Source organism: Clinocottus analis, unplaced genomic scaffold (assembly GCF_023055335.1).
Source record: "Clinocottus analis isolate CAN_PGR_092001 unplaced genomic scaffold, fCliAna1.0.p SCAF_19, whole genome shotgun sequence".
NCBI lineage: Eukaryota > Metazoa > Chordata > Actinopteri > Perciformes > Cottidae > Clinocottus > Clinocottus analis.
Genome location: NW_027175920.1, coordinates 3,563,356 through 3,577,938, shown reverse-complemented (window position 1 = coordinate 3,577,938; position 14,583 = coordinate 3,563,356). Strand labels below are relative to the sequence as shown.

General features: G+C 41.2%; 1 protein-coding gene and 1 non-coding gene across 3 annotated transcripts in view; both read left to right on the top strand.

Moving 5' to 3' along the window:
* Positions 1-10,412, top strand: part of mta3 (metastasis associated 1 family, member 3) — a 28,718-nt gene extending 18,306 nt beyond the window's left edge. For both annotated transcript variants that reach the window (XM_068583028.1, XM_068583027.1), the window contains exons 15-19: positions 1,554-1,646; positions 1,779-1,940; positions 2,511-2,545; positions 2,628-2,746; positions 7,936-10,412. In XM_068583028.1, coding sequence (XP_068439129.1) covers positions 1,554-1,646; positions 1,779-1,940; positions 2,511-2,545; positions 2,628-2,746; positions 7,936-8,107 — 581 coding nt within the window. In that variant the 3' untranslated portion in view covers positions 8,108-10,412. The remainder of the gene's footprint in view (positions 1-1,553; positions 1,647-1,778; positions 1,941-2,510; positions 2,546-2,627; positions 2,747-7,935) is intronic.
* Positions 10,413-10,976: 564 nt separating this feature from the next.
* On the top strand, positions 10,977-11,070 carry trnai-uau (transfer RNA isoleucine (anticodon UAU)). Its single transcript has 2 exons — positions 10,977-11,014; positions 11,035-11,070. It is a non-coding gene; the product is annotated as a tRNA-Ile (tRNA).
* Positions 11,071-14,583: the final 3,513 nt, after the last annotated feature.

Sequence of the window (14,583 nt, the reverse complement as noted above, 5' to 3'; positions counted from 1 at the left end):
TTTGTATTCTCCCACCCCCTGTTTCCAATAAAGACTGCCTGTCCTCATAACTATGAGTTTCGATCATCATTTCATTCGTGTTTTTTTTTTTTCCAATTGTTTCATTCTTTTATGTGTTAAGGTCCTTGGTCACTGTGAACTGAAAGCCATCGTTGGAATTATACACAAAGATTTATTGGTTAAACAGAGCTTTTCTACACACGCACGCCTGCACACACTTTAAAAACACACACACACACACACCCAAACATAGTAACTGAATTTGCTCCTGTCATTAACCAGTAGACTGTAATCCAATAGAACTCATATTCTAGTCTGAGCCATGTACTTGCTAAAGTTAGCCGTAGAGAAGATGTATTTTACTAAGAGAAGCTCTATTTTGCACGGCGCCTCTGGTCACGGCGAGCCCACTCTGTGCTGTCATGACGGAACGAGTTGTCGCAGCCACGAATGTTTATTGTAAATACTAAACCTCGGCTTCAGTGTGTTTGCCATCACCATCTTGTTTTTGTTTTTTCGCGCACTCATTTTTCCTCATGTGTGTAAAATGAATTGTGTTTGGGTCGATAATGAGCTTCAGACTTGTTTCGGACTGATAAAACTTGAAAGAAGGGAGGTTGAGGATGAAGTAAGGACCGAATTTCTTTTGTTTGGTACAATATATAACTCGCTGCTTGACTTCTTTGCTGCTGGCTGTGTCTCCCGCTGTAGATCAGGAGTCATCAGCTGGACCATGTCCTCTTGGACGGTCCCTCGTCATACCATCCGCTCAGCTGTTCTCCTGTGTTCAAAGTCGTGCAATGTTCATGTGAATCCATCATGTTGCCTCTTTTGCGCTTGTAAATCCTGCAGACAGGATTTGCCATTCAGAGCCATTTCTCTCCCCCTCCACTCCGCCTCCTCGTCCTTCATTTTCTAACAACTGTTGCAATATATTCTCATCTCATCTTCTACCTCTTTTTTGCTCTCTTTTTTTCTTTCATCACCGTGTGAATGTGAGAGTCGACCTCCAATAAAGTCACACCTGAAAGCATCTTCTTCCGAGTCCTTGTGCTTCATGTGTCCCGTGTTATCTGTCCATCAACTCCGCCACACTCAGAGGAACCATAAAGACATGCCTCCCTCCCCCAGCATGGACTCAACCGTCAGTGCCTGCTGTCATATTACCTCCGTATTTTATTGTGCGTTTACGATGCGTTTTATTGTTTTGTGTGTGTGTGCATGTACTCGCATCTCTGTATGTGCATGCTGTCAGAGATTGTTTTTTAAGTGGACATACCATCCATGAAAGTAAGTCACCACGTCAACGCCTCTGAGTTATTGCATCATTCTTTTTAAACATGAAAAGAGGTTGTTTTCATTCACATCCTGACATCTTATCACCAACAAGACTGATTTTTACACAATTCTACCAACAACCTGGCTTTTTTTCACTCATATAGTTCTGCAGAAATGTCAAACAGTATCTCAGTGGATAGAGAGACCAGAGGGGGATCATAAGTCACTGAGACACTGCACTGGTTTGTAAAAATGTGTGTGTGTGTTTGGTTTAGACATGTTAAGGGCATCGGAAGGGCAGGGGACTCGCCTACCCAAAACCAGAGCCGCCCAAAGGAGCACTCTGACCAGCGTTGTCCAATTTCTAGGTAAATCGACACACACACACAAGCCGTGTTTGAGCAGTACGGCTGCACTGAATATCAAATCACAATAATATGAGTAGGCATCGTTCAGGTAGGAGCCAGTTGATGCAGCTCCAGTGTGGTGTCTCTTTCCAGAGTCCCGTCCAGCAGCCCACGTCCCTCGCTCCCACCGCACGCCGGGCCTGCAGACGCCTCCCCCTCGACGCCTCCTCTCCTCTCTCCCGCACGGCCCCCACGGGATGCTGGGAAAACGCAGCTACCACCACCACAGCAGGGCTGAGCCGGACAGACGCACAGGTACACACACACACACACACACACGCATCTCTTTGAACAGCTGCTGAATTACACAAAAGTAGCGTGATGTATTTAATAATAAAAGGGTTTTTGCTTATAAGCAAAAGGTAATTTGCTTGTTTTCATCTGTTAAACCCCCCTGGCCCCAAAAAATAATAAAAATTAAAAAATAAGTCCTGTTTTAACTGAGTTACTTAAGATGTGAATGAATCTTGGGGACCAAATCGTGTTGATATCCAATGTCCTTGTCATCCTTTTGCTTTATAAAATCAAATTAGTGGAAATACACCCGGAGCTCATAACCTATTCTGCCATTTCTTAACTTAACTAGCTCGTTGGAGAGAATGACAACTAATTGTAATGAAAACGAATCAGCAGATGGGGCTCATTTGGATAATTTGGATTCAACTTCAGTCTGACACTTTGTTTTTTATTGGTAACATCACTATTTTTATTGAAATTGAAACACAGTCATTTGTTGCATCACTTGTATCCAGGAAAAGTGATCAATTTGTTTCTAAAGAAAACAGATTTCCTCCTACATACTTTGCCTCTTTCTCTTCTTTTTAGCGGATAACCCGGGTACAACAGGTGGACCCATCCTGGTAGGTGTCTTACATACTTAAAAAAAATAAAATCACCATTAATTGTAAGAAAATTAAAAACATAATTGCTTTTTTTTTGCAGCATAACGGCCGCAGCAGCAGCAGTGGAAACACCCGAGGTGGCGTCATGATCCGCAAGAGGCGCCCCAACTGGATCGATGCCCCCGATGACAGCTTCTTCCTTGTCACCCGGGAGACCAGGTAAGCAAAGGTGACACTTTTCAAACCTCTGATTGGCTGACTGTGTGCGTGTGAGGAGAGAAAGCAAGTGATGCTGAGTGACCAGTCACAGCATATGAGTAACTCAGCTGTGGCAGATGTTATTTTTGTCCTGCGTCGACCTCAGACGGCCGTGTAGTGCACACACACACACACACACACACACACACACACACACACACACACACACACACACACACACACGCACACACACACAATGCCATTGAAATGTAGTGTTTATTTTCACCGAAACACTAATGCAGCTCACACAGATATGAAACACAGTAAAATCACCAGTTTTGAGGGAAACATGTCTGAGGATAAAAGCGGCCGTGTTTTTCTGGAAACTCGGGGGTTGTAGCTACTTCGCAGGATTTAATATTCTCCATAACCTTTTCTTTTTTTTTCTCTTGATTTCCAATATTTTCAAGCCAATAGAAAGGACTTTCTGCAGGATTCAGTGAGGGGGTCATGGCATTTAGATGAAGATCCCAGTTGGGCCATTCATAGTAATTTGGCCTAATGTTTTGTAGATATGAGGTCTTTGCTTGAGTTTAGGATTCAGAAGCAGCTTACAGGAGGAGAATGGTGTCACCTGTCAGAGATACACCATGCTGGGCTTAATAATAGTGGCTAAATATACTTTGTTTTAAGTACTGGGCATTCACAGAAATGCTCTCTAACATTATAATTGAACACCTAGCCACACATAAGAAAGGAAAAATGGAAGAAAAAAAAAATCCTCGACGTTTTTGTCGACATGTTGGTGGGACTTTGACTAATGAACTCAATATTTTAAAACGCTCAGATTCTCAGTAAACGATTTGGCCAAAGAACTTTGCCAATATAAGAGCTTGATTATTATTTTTTTTATGTGAAATGTCTCAACAAAACAGATCGCCATGATACTTAAAACAAACATCGATATTCATCTCAGGATGAACTGAAATAATTCACAAAACTAAGAACTTTCCCATCAGCCTCAACTGTACTTTGTGTTCAGTACTAATATTTGCACAAACACCCTGAACAAGAATGTTAAACGTAGTAAACATTATATCTGGTTAACGGCACCACTTTCAATATTGTGTTTTCCAGAGATGTGCTAATAACTATCTGAAATAAACATGCAAAATAACTTAAAAAATAACGAATCGACAGAAGAAATCTAAGTTGACTATAAACAAAATGACCGACTAGTCGACTAATCAACTAAGACGCTGCATGTGAGCACTGCCGTTTTGTGTATGTTTGCATGTTGAGCTGCTGTCCGCTCGTAGTATTAAGTATTATATGTTGCATTTGCAGAGATATTCAATTTTTTTCAAGACTCAAATTGAATCAAAGGGAATTGTGTAAGATGTGATGAAGCATTCAGCTGATGCTGAACAAATGACAATCAAATATATTGAGCTCCTTTATAAACTGCTGGAATTAATTAAAACAACTTGCTGATGACTTCAATACAGGTATTATGTTAGATTAAAAACATAAATATCTCAAAAACCACAAACAGCAAATTCTCACTCTACACATTTTATGGTCCACCTGATTGAATAAACATGCATTTATGTTTGGCACATAAAAAATCAGTCTCTATTCATTTTTCCCACACGTGGACAGACACACACTCTCACACACACATGCACACAATGAGTCAATGTTTGCGCGTCTCGCTGTGAGAGAGAAAGATGTTCTCCCATTAAGCCTGTGTCTAAATGAGCCATGGCGCCCGGCCCTCGTAGCCGCCTTCAGATCACAGAGGCTAAAATTAGCGCAGCTGACTGGTGCGGATAGGCCAGCGAGGAGCCAGGCAGCGCCGGGCCCTGAGTGGAAATATCATTACCACATTAACCATGGCTGCACTCGTACGGATCACTCACTTACAATAGCAACATGGCTGTTGTGTTGAATACTGTCCCTTTATTATATTACGCTGTTGTTTGCTCCTCTTGCAGAGAAAATGAATGCTTCTCTGAATAAAGGACGTGAATAGATCTGCTCTGAACGGCTGCCGCTAATGAAAGACGAGATGGGAAGTTTAATTTTCTCCCCATCTCCGACTCTTTCTCCGAAGAACGTGTTCACAAAGCAGAGACAAATAGTGGGAGATCACTCTCACTTATTCAAAAGAGGCAAGAAAGACAAATAGAGCGAGGAATAGAGAGGGACATTAACACTTTTCTTCATATGCACAATTCAAACTGCTACACCGGACAAAAATAAGATAAGAATGTGTCACTGACATGTTGTCCTTATGACAAAGCTGATGAAGTCAGGAGATCTTGTCATCATAATTGTATCATCCTGTGGCGGGAAGTTGATGCCTGTACTTTATTTTATGGCGAGCAAAAATGTCTGCTTACCGATGGCGCCATATGAAAAACGTTATTAGGATTCATCCTCTGGGAACCATGAATTTTCCTCAGGAGACTAAAACAATCTGGAAATTTCATCGCAATCCATCTCACAGTCAATATTTTTCACTCTGAACAAATTCATGACGGCATGACAGGTAAAGTCAGAGGATCAACAAGGTCATTAGGATTCATCCTCAGGGAACCATGAATGTTTGTAGATAATCTCATTGTAATCCTTCAGTTCAAAAAAATCAAGTTCATGTGTTTAAAAAGGAAGATGAAGAAAATGATTTGGTAGTTAAACGACTGAGATACATGATCATTGGTGGAAAGTAGCAAACTACATTTATTTAAGTACTTAACTGAAGTATTTATGTGTCTGTTCTTTTCTTTATTTGCGTTTTATGCTACTTTATACGCCCATTTCAGAGGAAAATCTTGTACTTGATACTGCATTACTTTTATATAACAGTTGTTGTTACTAAGCAGATTTGAATTAAGACAAACATATGATACAATCCTAAAAATACAACATGTGGTTGTAAACTTCTCAGATAGTTACATTTAAACGTTTAAAGGTGGGGCCGAAAATGATAAAATTATCCAATATTTCACAAAAAATCAAACATTAAAGAAAAGTTTAAAAAAAATACAAAAAACATAATTTCTTCTTTCCTAACCAATTTCATTTATTTATTTTGCTACGATGTAGTTATTGTTGTTTATTATGCATCAATGCAACAGTATAAAATGATCTAGTGATATCATAAATTCATAAAATATATTAGTCAAAGGAGACATGTTCCAGCAGAATGAGTACTTATAATACTTAAAGTACATTTTGATGATGATACTCCTGTATTGATACTTTTACTGAAGTAAATAATCTGTGCAGGCCTTCCAATAATGTACCTCAAATGAAATACGCAGAAGTTAAATTGGACAGATGAATAACAGGATAAAACTGGGATATATTTGAAAACACAATGAGAGAAAGAGAAACAACAATGTAAATGAGAAAGCTTGATAAATTTGAGCGTGTTGGATTTACGTGTGTGCTTTCCTCCTCCCAGTTGCCAGCTGAGCAAACAAACAGCAGAGCTTTAGATAATGTGCCACCGGAGCTAAACCTGCAAATCTTTTCTCTGCTTCCCATTCTGCTGTAACGCTCAGTGACCGTGTACGTATGTCGTGCTGTGTAATAATCCCAGGGTTCATTGTACTTGATGGGCGCGTGTGCAGATGCACGACTGTTGCATGCACTGTTTAGGCCTATTTAACTGTACTTGGATGCACATGCAGGCGCATCATTTTTGCAGGGTCTTCACGAGTGCTCATTTGATCAACAGCTGGGATCTGGAGGGAACGGATGTGTTTTCCTGTTCACAACACAAGAAAAACATCCGTGCTGCTGCTGAGAAAGCAGCGAACGAGGAAGAAAAGACGAGGGCTGGGCATTAAATCTGAAAGTGTGTTTCTTGGCCCCCTGAAGGAAAGCACGAATCACCTATACGTTGTGCTTGTGTATTTTGTGTCTGCAAATGAATTCCATTAGTGTGCATGTGCCCCACGGCCCTGTAGTTTAGTGTTGGGTTGCTGTGGGCTGTTACAAGAGCTTTCCTGTAACGGCACAAAGCCCACTGCGGTCTGCAAATGACCAGCAAGCTCCTTTATGAGTCTGAAAATCCTGCAGAGAAGTCCCTCTCTCTTTCCTCGTAACAGAGGTGTGTATTCGTTATTCTACTACTGATGCTCAATAAAAGAAATGAGAAAAAGTGGTTGTTTCTAATTACTCCTCAAAAGCCTGGAAGCTAAATTTGGTGCCTTAAAACTGAACATTTCGCCTTGCGTTGAACCATTTTAAGCAACTTAAAGTTTGTAGTATTCTTTCTGTATTAGTTTCTCCACGTGAAGCTGTTGCTTGTTCCATGTGCTGCCACAGAGAGGACACACTGCTTTAAACAGTGTTAAAGGTTGAGTCATGACAGCATTTGTACAACCAAACAATCAAGTGATCCATTACCAGTTGCATGCATCGTTGTCAAACTGCTGATAAACCAACGGCCTTTATGACTAATAATCCATCTCACAAAGCCGACAGCCCAAAGCCAGTTTCATCATTGTTTATATGTGTTGGAAGCCTTTTTTACTGCGGGCTGTCATCCAGGGCACCAAACCTCCGTATAAATAATGTATTCGGACCAATAATGTATGAAGCTTAGCGAGTGTTATTTCATGAAGAATGAAACCGTTGTCTTTGAAAGTAATAAAAAAAGAAAATAAGACAACAAACAAATCCAAAATGCGCAGTTAACAGCCACCTTCAATTTTCTTAATATGCGTATTCTTCCGTGGTGAAATGTGGCTGAGAAGATCAATAAAATCTTTTTATTTTATTTTTTAAAATGCCGCTGCCAACTGCAGCTGGTTAGCTTAGCTTAGCACAAAGACTGTGAATGGGGAGAAACAACCAGCCTTTATTTGATCCCACAGTCTTCCTCAGCAGTCGGAGTCGCAGAGTCGTCCTGAAATTGTAGCTTAAAATTCCACTTTTTCCTGAGCAATTTACAGACTTCTCATCCGTGATGGTCTGAACAATTGAGATAAAAATAAATGAATTCCTGAACTTGGCAACGGTAATTTGGAAACCTGGTGAGATTATTTAGTCTACCACTGTTGCTGTGACGACTACTAACTCCTTTTTTCCAAGGTCAAGAAAGAACTTTCAATTTGGAGTTTTTGACTAACATTAGCTTGGCATCTGTGTGTCTTCTTCTGCACTTATGTCCCGTCTCGTCTCCACGCCTCCAGGAGGGCCAGGCGGCTGCTGTCCCGCTCCCAGCTGAGGCACGCTTGTCGGCAGCCGTGCGAGCAGATCACCCTGCGCAGGGTCGCCCAGGCCCCGCCGCAGGGGCTCGTCCTCGCCCCTCCGCAGCCTCACCCCAGCTTGAGGATGCGAGGCCCCATCGTCATCCACGACTGAACCGGCGCGGATCCTCTGACGCCTTCGCTGCATAATAACTAACAAATTCTCACCTCCTATTCTCTCATTAGATTCTTTTAGACCTTGAAATGCTTTTCTAATCCAGAATCCTTAAACTGTTTGGCAACAGAAGGACGTCCCGAGCTGTGATGCAATAGAAACATACGCCTGACCTGACTGCAAGTGCTGCCTGTCTGTCATGCTGGGAATGTGTAAATACTGTATTTGGGTGCATGTGTGTGTGTGTGTGTGTGTGTGTGTGTGTGTGTGTGTGTGTGTGAGAGAGAGAGAAAGACAGAGAGAGAGAGAGTAAGAGAAAGAGAGAGAGAGAGAGAGAGTGTATTTATGATAATGCCAACATCACATATGACGGGATGTTGACATGTGCTGTTCTTAGTTTTTATGGATAAACATCACGACAGATTTTTGTGCAACTTTTTTTGTGTTGATGGTAAATTGTTGTGACGTTTTATCAGTTTGTATAAAGTTATTTTGGGTGGGGCAATGGGTGGGGGCATGGGGCTGGATTACTTTGGGGTAGAGGGTGGGATTGCATCGATCGAGTTTTTTTTTAACACGGGAGAAGAGGCAAATGTCCAACGCTGACGTTAAAAAGAAAATGCACTATAAACTGAAGGAGCAGCCTTTTTTTGGGGGGTAACAAAAACACCCCCCAGCTGCTTTGACTTGTGTTTAACCTGCAGGTTTTCCAGCTCTTGTTGAGGTTTAAATCCATGAGCCGGTGTTGAAGAATGATGACCTGGAGACATTGTTTCACAAATACCTAAAAAAAAAAAAAAAGCCGTCAATAATTCAGGAGAAATTTGCAGGTCTGAAAATATAACAAGGAAAAGAAATAGAGAGCCGGCTTACATCACACAGCACGCGCCTCCCTCATGAATCACTGTATATTATATTGTATATCTCATTAAAGCACTGTAAATCTACTCATCCTATTTCTATGGCCGACTGTACCTACCTAGCCCTAACATGGGGTACTAAAGCACTTCCTTTGCAGCAGAAAAGGGCATGGATCTGTCATATTTTCCTCAAGACTGTAATGGACCGGCAACATTTTGAGGCCAAAAAAAGATGAGCAACTTTGCCAGCAGTTGTTAGCTAGTTATTTCTTCATTGTTCCTTATAAACAACGGTCAAGTTTCTCCTGTTTTCAAGTCTTCTCTCTCTCTCTCTCTCTCTCTCTCTCTCTCTCTCTCTCTCTCTCTCTCTCTCTCTATCTCCTTCTCGATGCTGCATGTTGCCAGAGGGCGATGCCTCAAAAAGTTGCCGGTGAGCCCATCCGGCCTTCAGGTGTGTTTCATCATGAGTTTTTAAAACTGGCATCGCCGCCGCATGTCTTTGAGGCGAGAGCCTCCGCCGATGATTTCTTCTCTTTCATTCAGAATGTTTATGTTAGTGTTTCCTGTATGTCATGTGTTGAATTATGAATATGCTGAGAATAATAAAAACAAAAAAAACAAAACAAATGTAGGATTATGATGGCCAGTCTCGGTGAGTCATTTGGTGGTGTTACATCCTGACAGGCGGCCCCGTCTCCCAGCCACCTACTCCGTCTCTCTGCCTCTCTTTGTGTTGCTCTTGAGGGGATTTTGAATCATGTTCCTGGAAGCTTGCCTAAAGGTACTACATGTGCTTTTCCTTCGCTTTAAAAACATGCCCACATCAACTGGTGTAATTGCTGTGTGTTGTTGTGTCTTCTATATTCATTCTTTACTGTCTGTGGTTTCCCCTGAAGGTGAAAATCAGAAACAGAGGGAGAGAGTAAATCACATTATTCAGCTTAAACCTGACATGGTGTAATTGGATTTGGTCTTATAATACATGTGGGACTGCAGGGGATGAAAATAAAAAAAAGCCTCAGCAGATTTATTTAACATGCCTGTCATGTCATCCGTTTCATCATGATGTAATGACTGCACATGTGACTCTTGCACTTTTGCCCAGTATATAAACTACATAGTAGCCAAACGTATGTGGACAACTATACATATGTGATTGTTGAGTATGTCCGTCCAAAAGCATGGGCACTAACATGCTGCTATACCCAAATTTGGTTGCAGGGATTTACTTTAATTCGGCCATGGGAGGATATGTGAGCTCCGCCACAGGTGTTGTTCGATTCATCTCAAAGGTGTTGGATGAGGTTGAGATCAAGGATCTGTGCGGGCAAGTCAAGTTCACACACCAAAGGAAATTGCGTGTGCCCTCAACTTTGTGGTGAAACCATTTCCTGACCTATATGGGAAAAGATCTCCCCTGAACTGTCACCACACATTTCCTCGAGACTCATCTTTCTTTAGACTCAAATGAAATAAAGCTTGTAAACTTGTTTTTTTTTTTTTTTTTTTTTTCTTTTTTACAGATTCCTTCTACTTATGTCTTGATTTTACGAGTTGTTTTGAAGAAAAAAAAACAGGCTGCTTTTTATTTATATCTTGGAATTAACTTTGCATGCGTAAATGATGATGTCGAGACATTTTAAATGGCAGGTAATTTAGCTGCTAAAAAGTACAAAAATCTTTTTCTGAGAAGCCTAAGAAGCCTATTTGGGTTATTAGTAAAACAACACAGCTCATTCTTCTAACTATTAAACAAACTATTAAACAGAATTTCCACTGTTGAACTTGAAAGTCGGAGCTTTCTGAGAGGTACTTGAACGCAGCACATTGTCTGCTGTACTCCATGTGACACCGGTGTCCCTCACCTGGTCTCCAGTACGTCTCCATTACGTCCAAAGCTTTCCAGAACAAGAATTTGTAAACATAGAATAAATGCTGAACAAAACTGAAGTTGTCTGTCCTTCAAAACCTTTCGTAGATTTCAAAAATCCTGGCCGGTGTTCGCCGAAGCTCCAGTGGCGCAATCGGTTAGCGCGCGGTACTTATATGACAGTATGCAGCAGAGCAATGCCGAGGTTGTGAGTTCGAGCCTCACCTGGAGCACAGTTTTTAAGGTAACCTTCACCTGTTGTGATTATGTAAAGCACCGATAACGTCGTAATATAGTATACATATACCCTTGTTGTACATTCAAATAGTACTCACGTTCATGGCACCCTGCATTGGTGTCTTAGTTCTAACCCAACATTTTTATATTGAATTACCATACATTCACTCTAATTTAAACATAAATTTGAATATTATTTAATTAAAGACAGATAAGACAGCAATATGTATGATTAGGATGGATGGATAAATAAATGCTAATTCATTTGTTGATTGATTAGCTGCAGCACAAGGACATAAGTAGAGATAAATAGAAAAAGTACAACATTAATACTAATTATTACATAAAACAAATAATAAATAAAATAATAGAAGTAAAATATTCTAAAGCAATATGATCTACAATATCAAATATAATATAGTAAGTTATGGTATAGTGTCATTTATACTAAATTAATTGTGTCGATGTGTCAAACCCCCCAAAAAATATCTTGTTTTTTATTTTATATTTGACAATATGACAGCAAATACAGCAAAACGATACACTTAAAAAAAAAAAGAAGTTAATACTAACTATATTTAATGGAGCTTTTTACAACTTTTGATCTTCTCCCTCTATCTTCTCAGCTGTGTTGACCAACAGCGCCCTCTGGCGGTGAACAACCAGAACGACTACTCTGATGTAAAACCAGCTTTTTACCACTAGAGGGCGATGTACGTGCACCAGACAGAGTCGACAGCCTCAGTAGCTCCTAAAACGTTTTTCTAACCGTAAAGGTGAATTTATGTTCCTCACGAAACATTTTGACAGGTGCCTGCTGCAGAGAAACGTGTAACTAGTCCTCTCTTGGTCATTTTTAGCATAATTTATATTCACAAATACATTTTGTGAGCTACAGAAATATTTCACTGCTACATACACATCTTCAAACAGCATGTGTGTACTGCTTAGTTTCTGCACAGCATCAAATCCTTTTCAGACATGCTTTTATTTCACTGTCAATGATTGTTACATGTTCTATATAGGGCTATATCTGTGTCTGTCTGTGTGTGTGTGTGTGTGTGTGTGTGTGTGTGTGTGTGTGTGTGTGTGTGTGTGTGTGTGTGTGTGTGTGTGTGCTTTGTATGAACGCTTGTCTGTAGGCCTGTCACTCTAAGCCCTTTAAAGCTGGGAATGAACAAGCAGAAGATTGCAGTAATGATGTGACCCAGATGTCCCGGGTGCAGATCTCCAGGCTGAAAATGAGAGTGCAGATCAGGGCACCGTACCTCCCGTCGTCCCGTTCCCTCCCACCCTCCCTCCATCCGGCTGTCCCGGGACACAATCACAGAGTATTTAGCAGCAAGGTACAAGTGTGTATGTATGCATGTAAGTGCATGTGTGCATTTCATTTGAGGGAATGTTTGTGTGTTCTTAAGCCCCTCTAGATCCATGTAATACGAGGGATCCGATTTTGGAGCGTGTGCCACTTGTTCTTGGTGCTCCGGATTAGACGAAACAGTTTTTTAATTTACTCTCCTCAGCCGCCTCCATAAGACGCTAAAGCCGAGCATCCCCACCCCACAATGCCCCCTCCCCCACGCCACCCACTTCCCTGAGGTGACCAGGTGGCTGAACAATCACACACACCGCCGCAACAGTGGGCTCAGCGGGCCACTTTACTCAATGAGGACCTCGGCAGTTGGAGTCTGTACGTGTGGAAATGTGTTTGTGTGTGTGTGTGTGAGTGTGTGAGGGATTGAGAGGAAAGGGGGGGGCAAAAGACTGAGAGTTTAATATTTGGGATAAGCTGTGATTGAACATCCTGATCAGAGCGGAATGATCAAATTCTGCCGGTGATAATCCCCCATCTTGGAAAATTAAATACCACTATGCAGCTCACTCACACCCTCTATCTGTATGTAACATACTCACACACACACACACACACACACACACACACACACACACACACACACACACACACACACACACACACACACACACACACACACAAAACAGGGTCTTAATCTGACCTGTGTCTCATAACCCTGCTTGGTTCCTTAGGGAACTGCTCTGATATCTGATGAGTTTTTCATTAACAAGACACAAGTCTAATCCTAAGGGAGGAACACAAAATGACAACGGATAAGCCCTGCTTTCCCCTCAAACACACACACACACACACACACACACACACACACACACACACACACATACACACACACACACACACACACACACACACACTCTCTCTCTGATCCACTGATCCACTATCTAACGCAACATCTTTACACACACACTCATACTTATTATGCTTTAATCTATACCCATCCCAGTTTCATTCACTCCGGCCTACATTTTATTTCTTTCCACATCGAATGAAATATCTTTAATATATATGTGTACCGCAAATAAAAGGTTCGGTATACTTGAAAAGAACCTGCATGACCGCTTAAGTGTTTATTCCTGTTCTAAAAGGCCTCATTTGAAGCCTCCTCCTCGACACTCCTCCTCGACACCATGTATTGTGAGAAGGCATTCATGGTGTTGCATTCGGCTGTACAGTGCGGTTGTCACGTGAAGAATTAAAAAGACAAAGCTTGAAAGAGAAGCTCAAACTCCAGGGGTGGGTCCCCCCCATTTTGAATTCCCATTTTGAAATCCTCCTTTCTCGGTTTGTGTTTGACGGACGGCTCAAAATACTTTAACATCTGTGAGCCTCGGGCTGAGCGTTGAAGCCGCATGGCGGGGCAGCAAACAGAGTTGTTGTTCTTCGTTGTTGCAAGTTGTGAACAATACACAACGCCATAGTTGAATTCATCCAACATTTTTGGGTTGTTAGTTTTTTTCAACACCTTAAGCTTCTTTAGCTCCAGCCCCATTAACCATTGTGCCTTTTCCTTAAAAAACAATAGTTATGTTTGGAGCATTTCATGTCCATTGAAAGCCATAAAGGTTTTCCAACTGTGAGTCATGTAACATTGTCTTTGAATGGGAGTTTAGTTTCCAGAAAGAAGGACTCCCAACAGAGCTCCTCCCACTTCATAACTCTATTCTGACATTGAATAAAAGCTTTCTGATGCTGGTTTGAGCTGAAAAGTCAGTTTGAATCTTACTGAGGCTTTTTAAAGACATCTCTCTGCTGGTGATTTGCCAATAGGGGCATACAATGCCTCAAAACAAATAAAACAATAAAAGTTATCTTGTAACTGTCTTTCAACTGACATCTGCAGTTTCAATGAAAGACGTACTCATACCTGCTCAAACCTCTAAGTTGTTTCTTGTGCCTGTTGGTTATCCAGCCTTGCATACAGTGTCAGTTTGCTTGTATTGCAGACGTGTGTTGTAGACATTTGCATACGGTGCAATCAATACATGGGAGCAACAGCATGATTTAGGCTGTGACTGTTTCCGTTCTTTCAGAGCCAAGAGGATCAAACTATTAGTTGGGCATTGTTTGATATTTTTAGAGAGTTTTTGGGTCTGACTGGTTAAAAACATGATTTTTCATGAGTGAAACCGAAGAG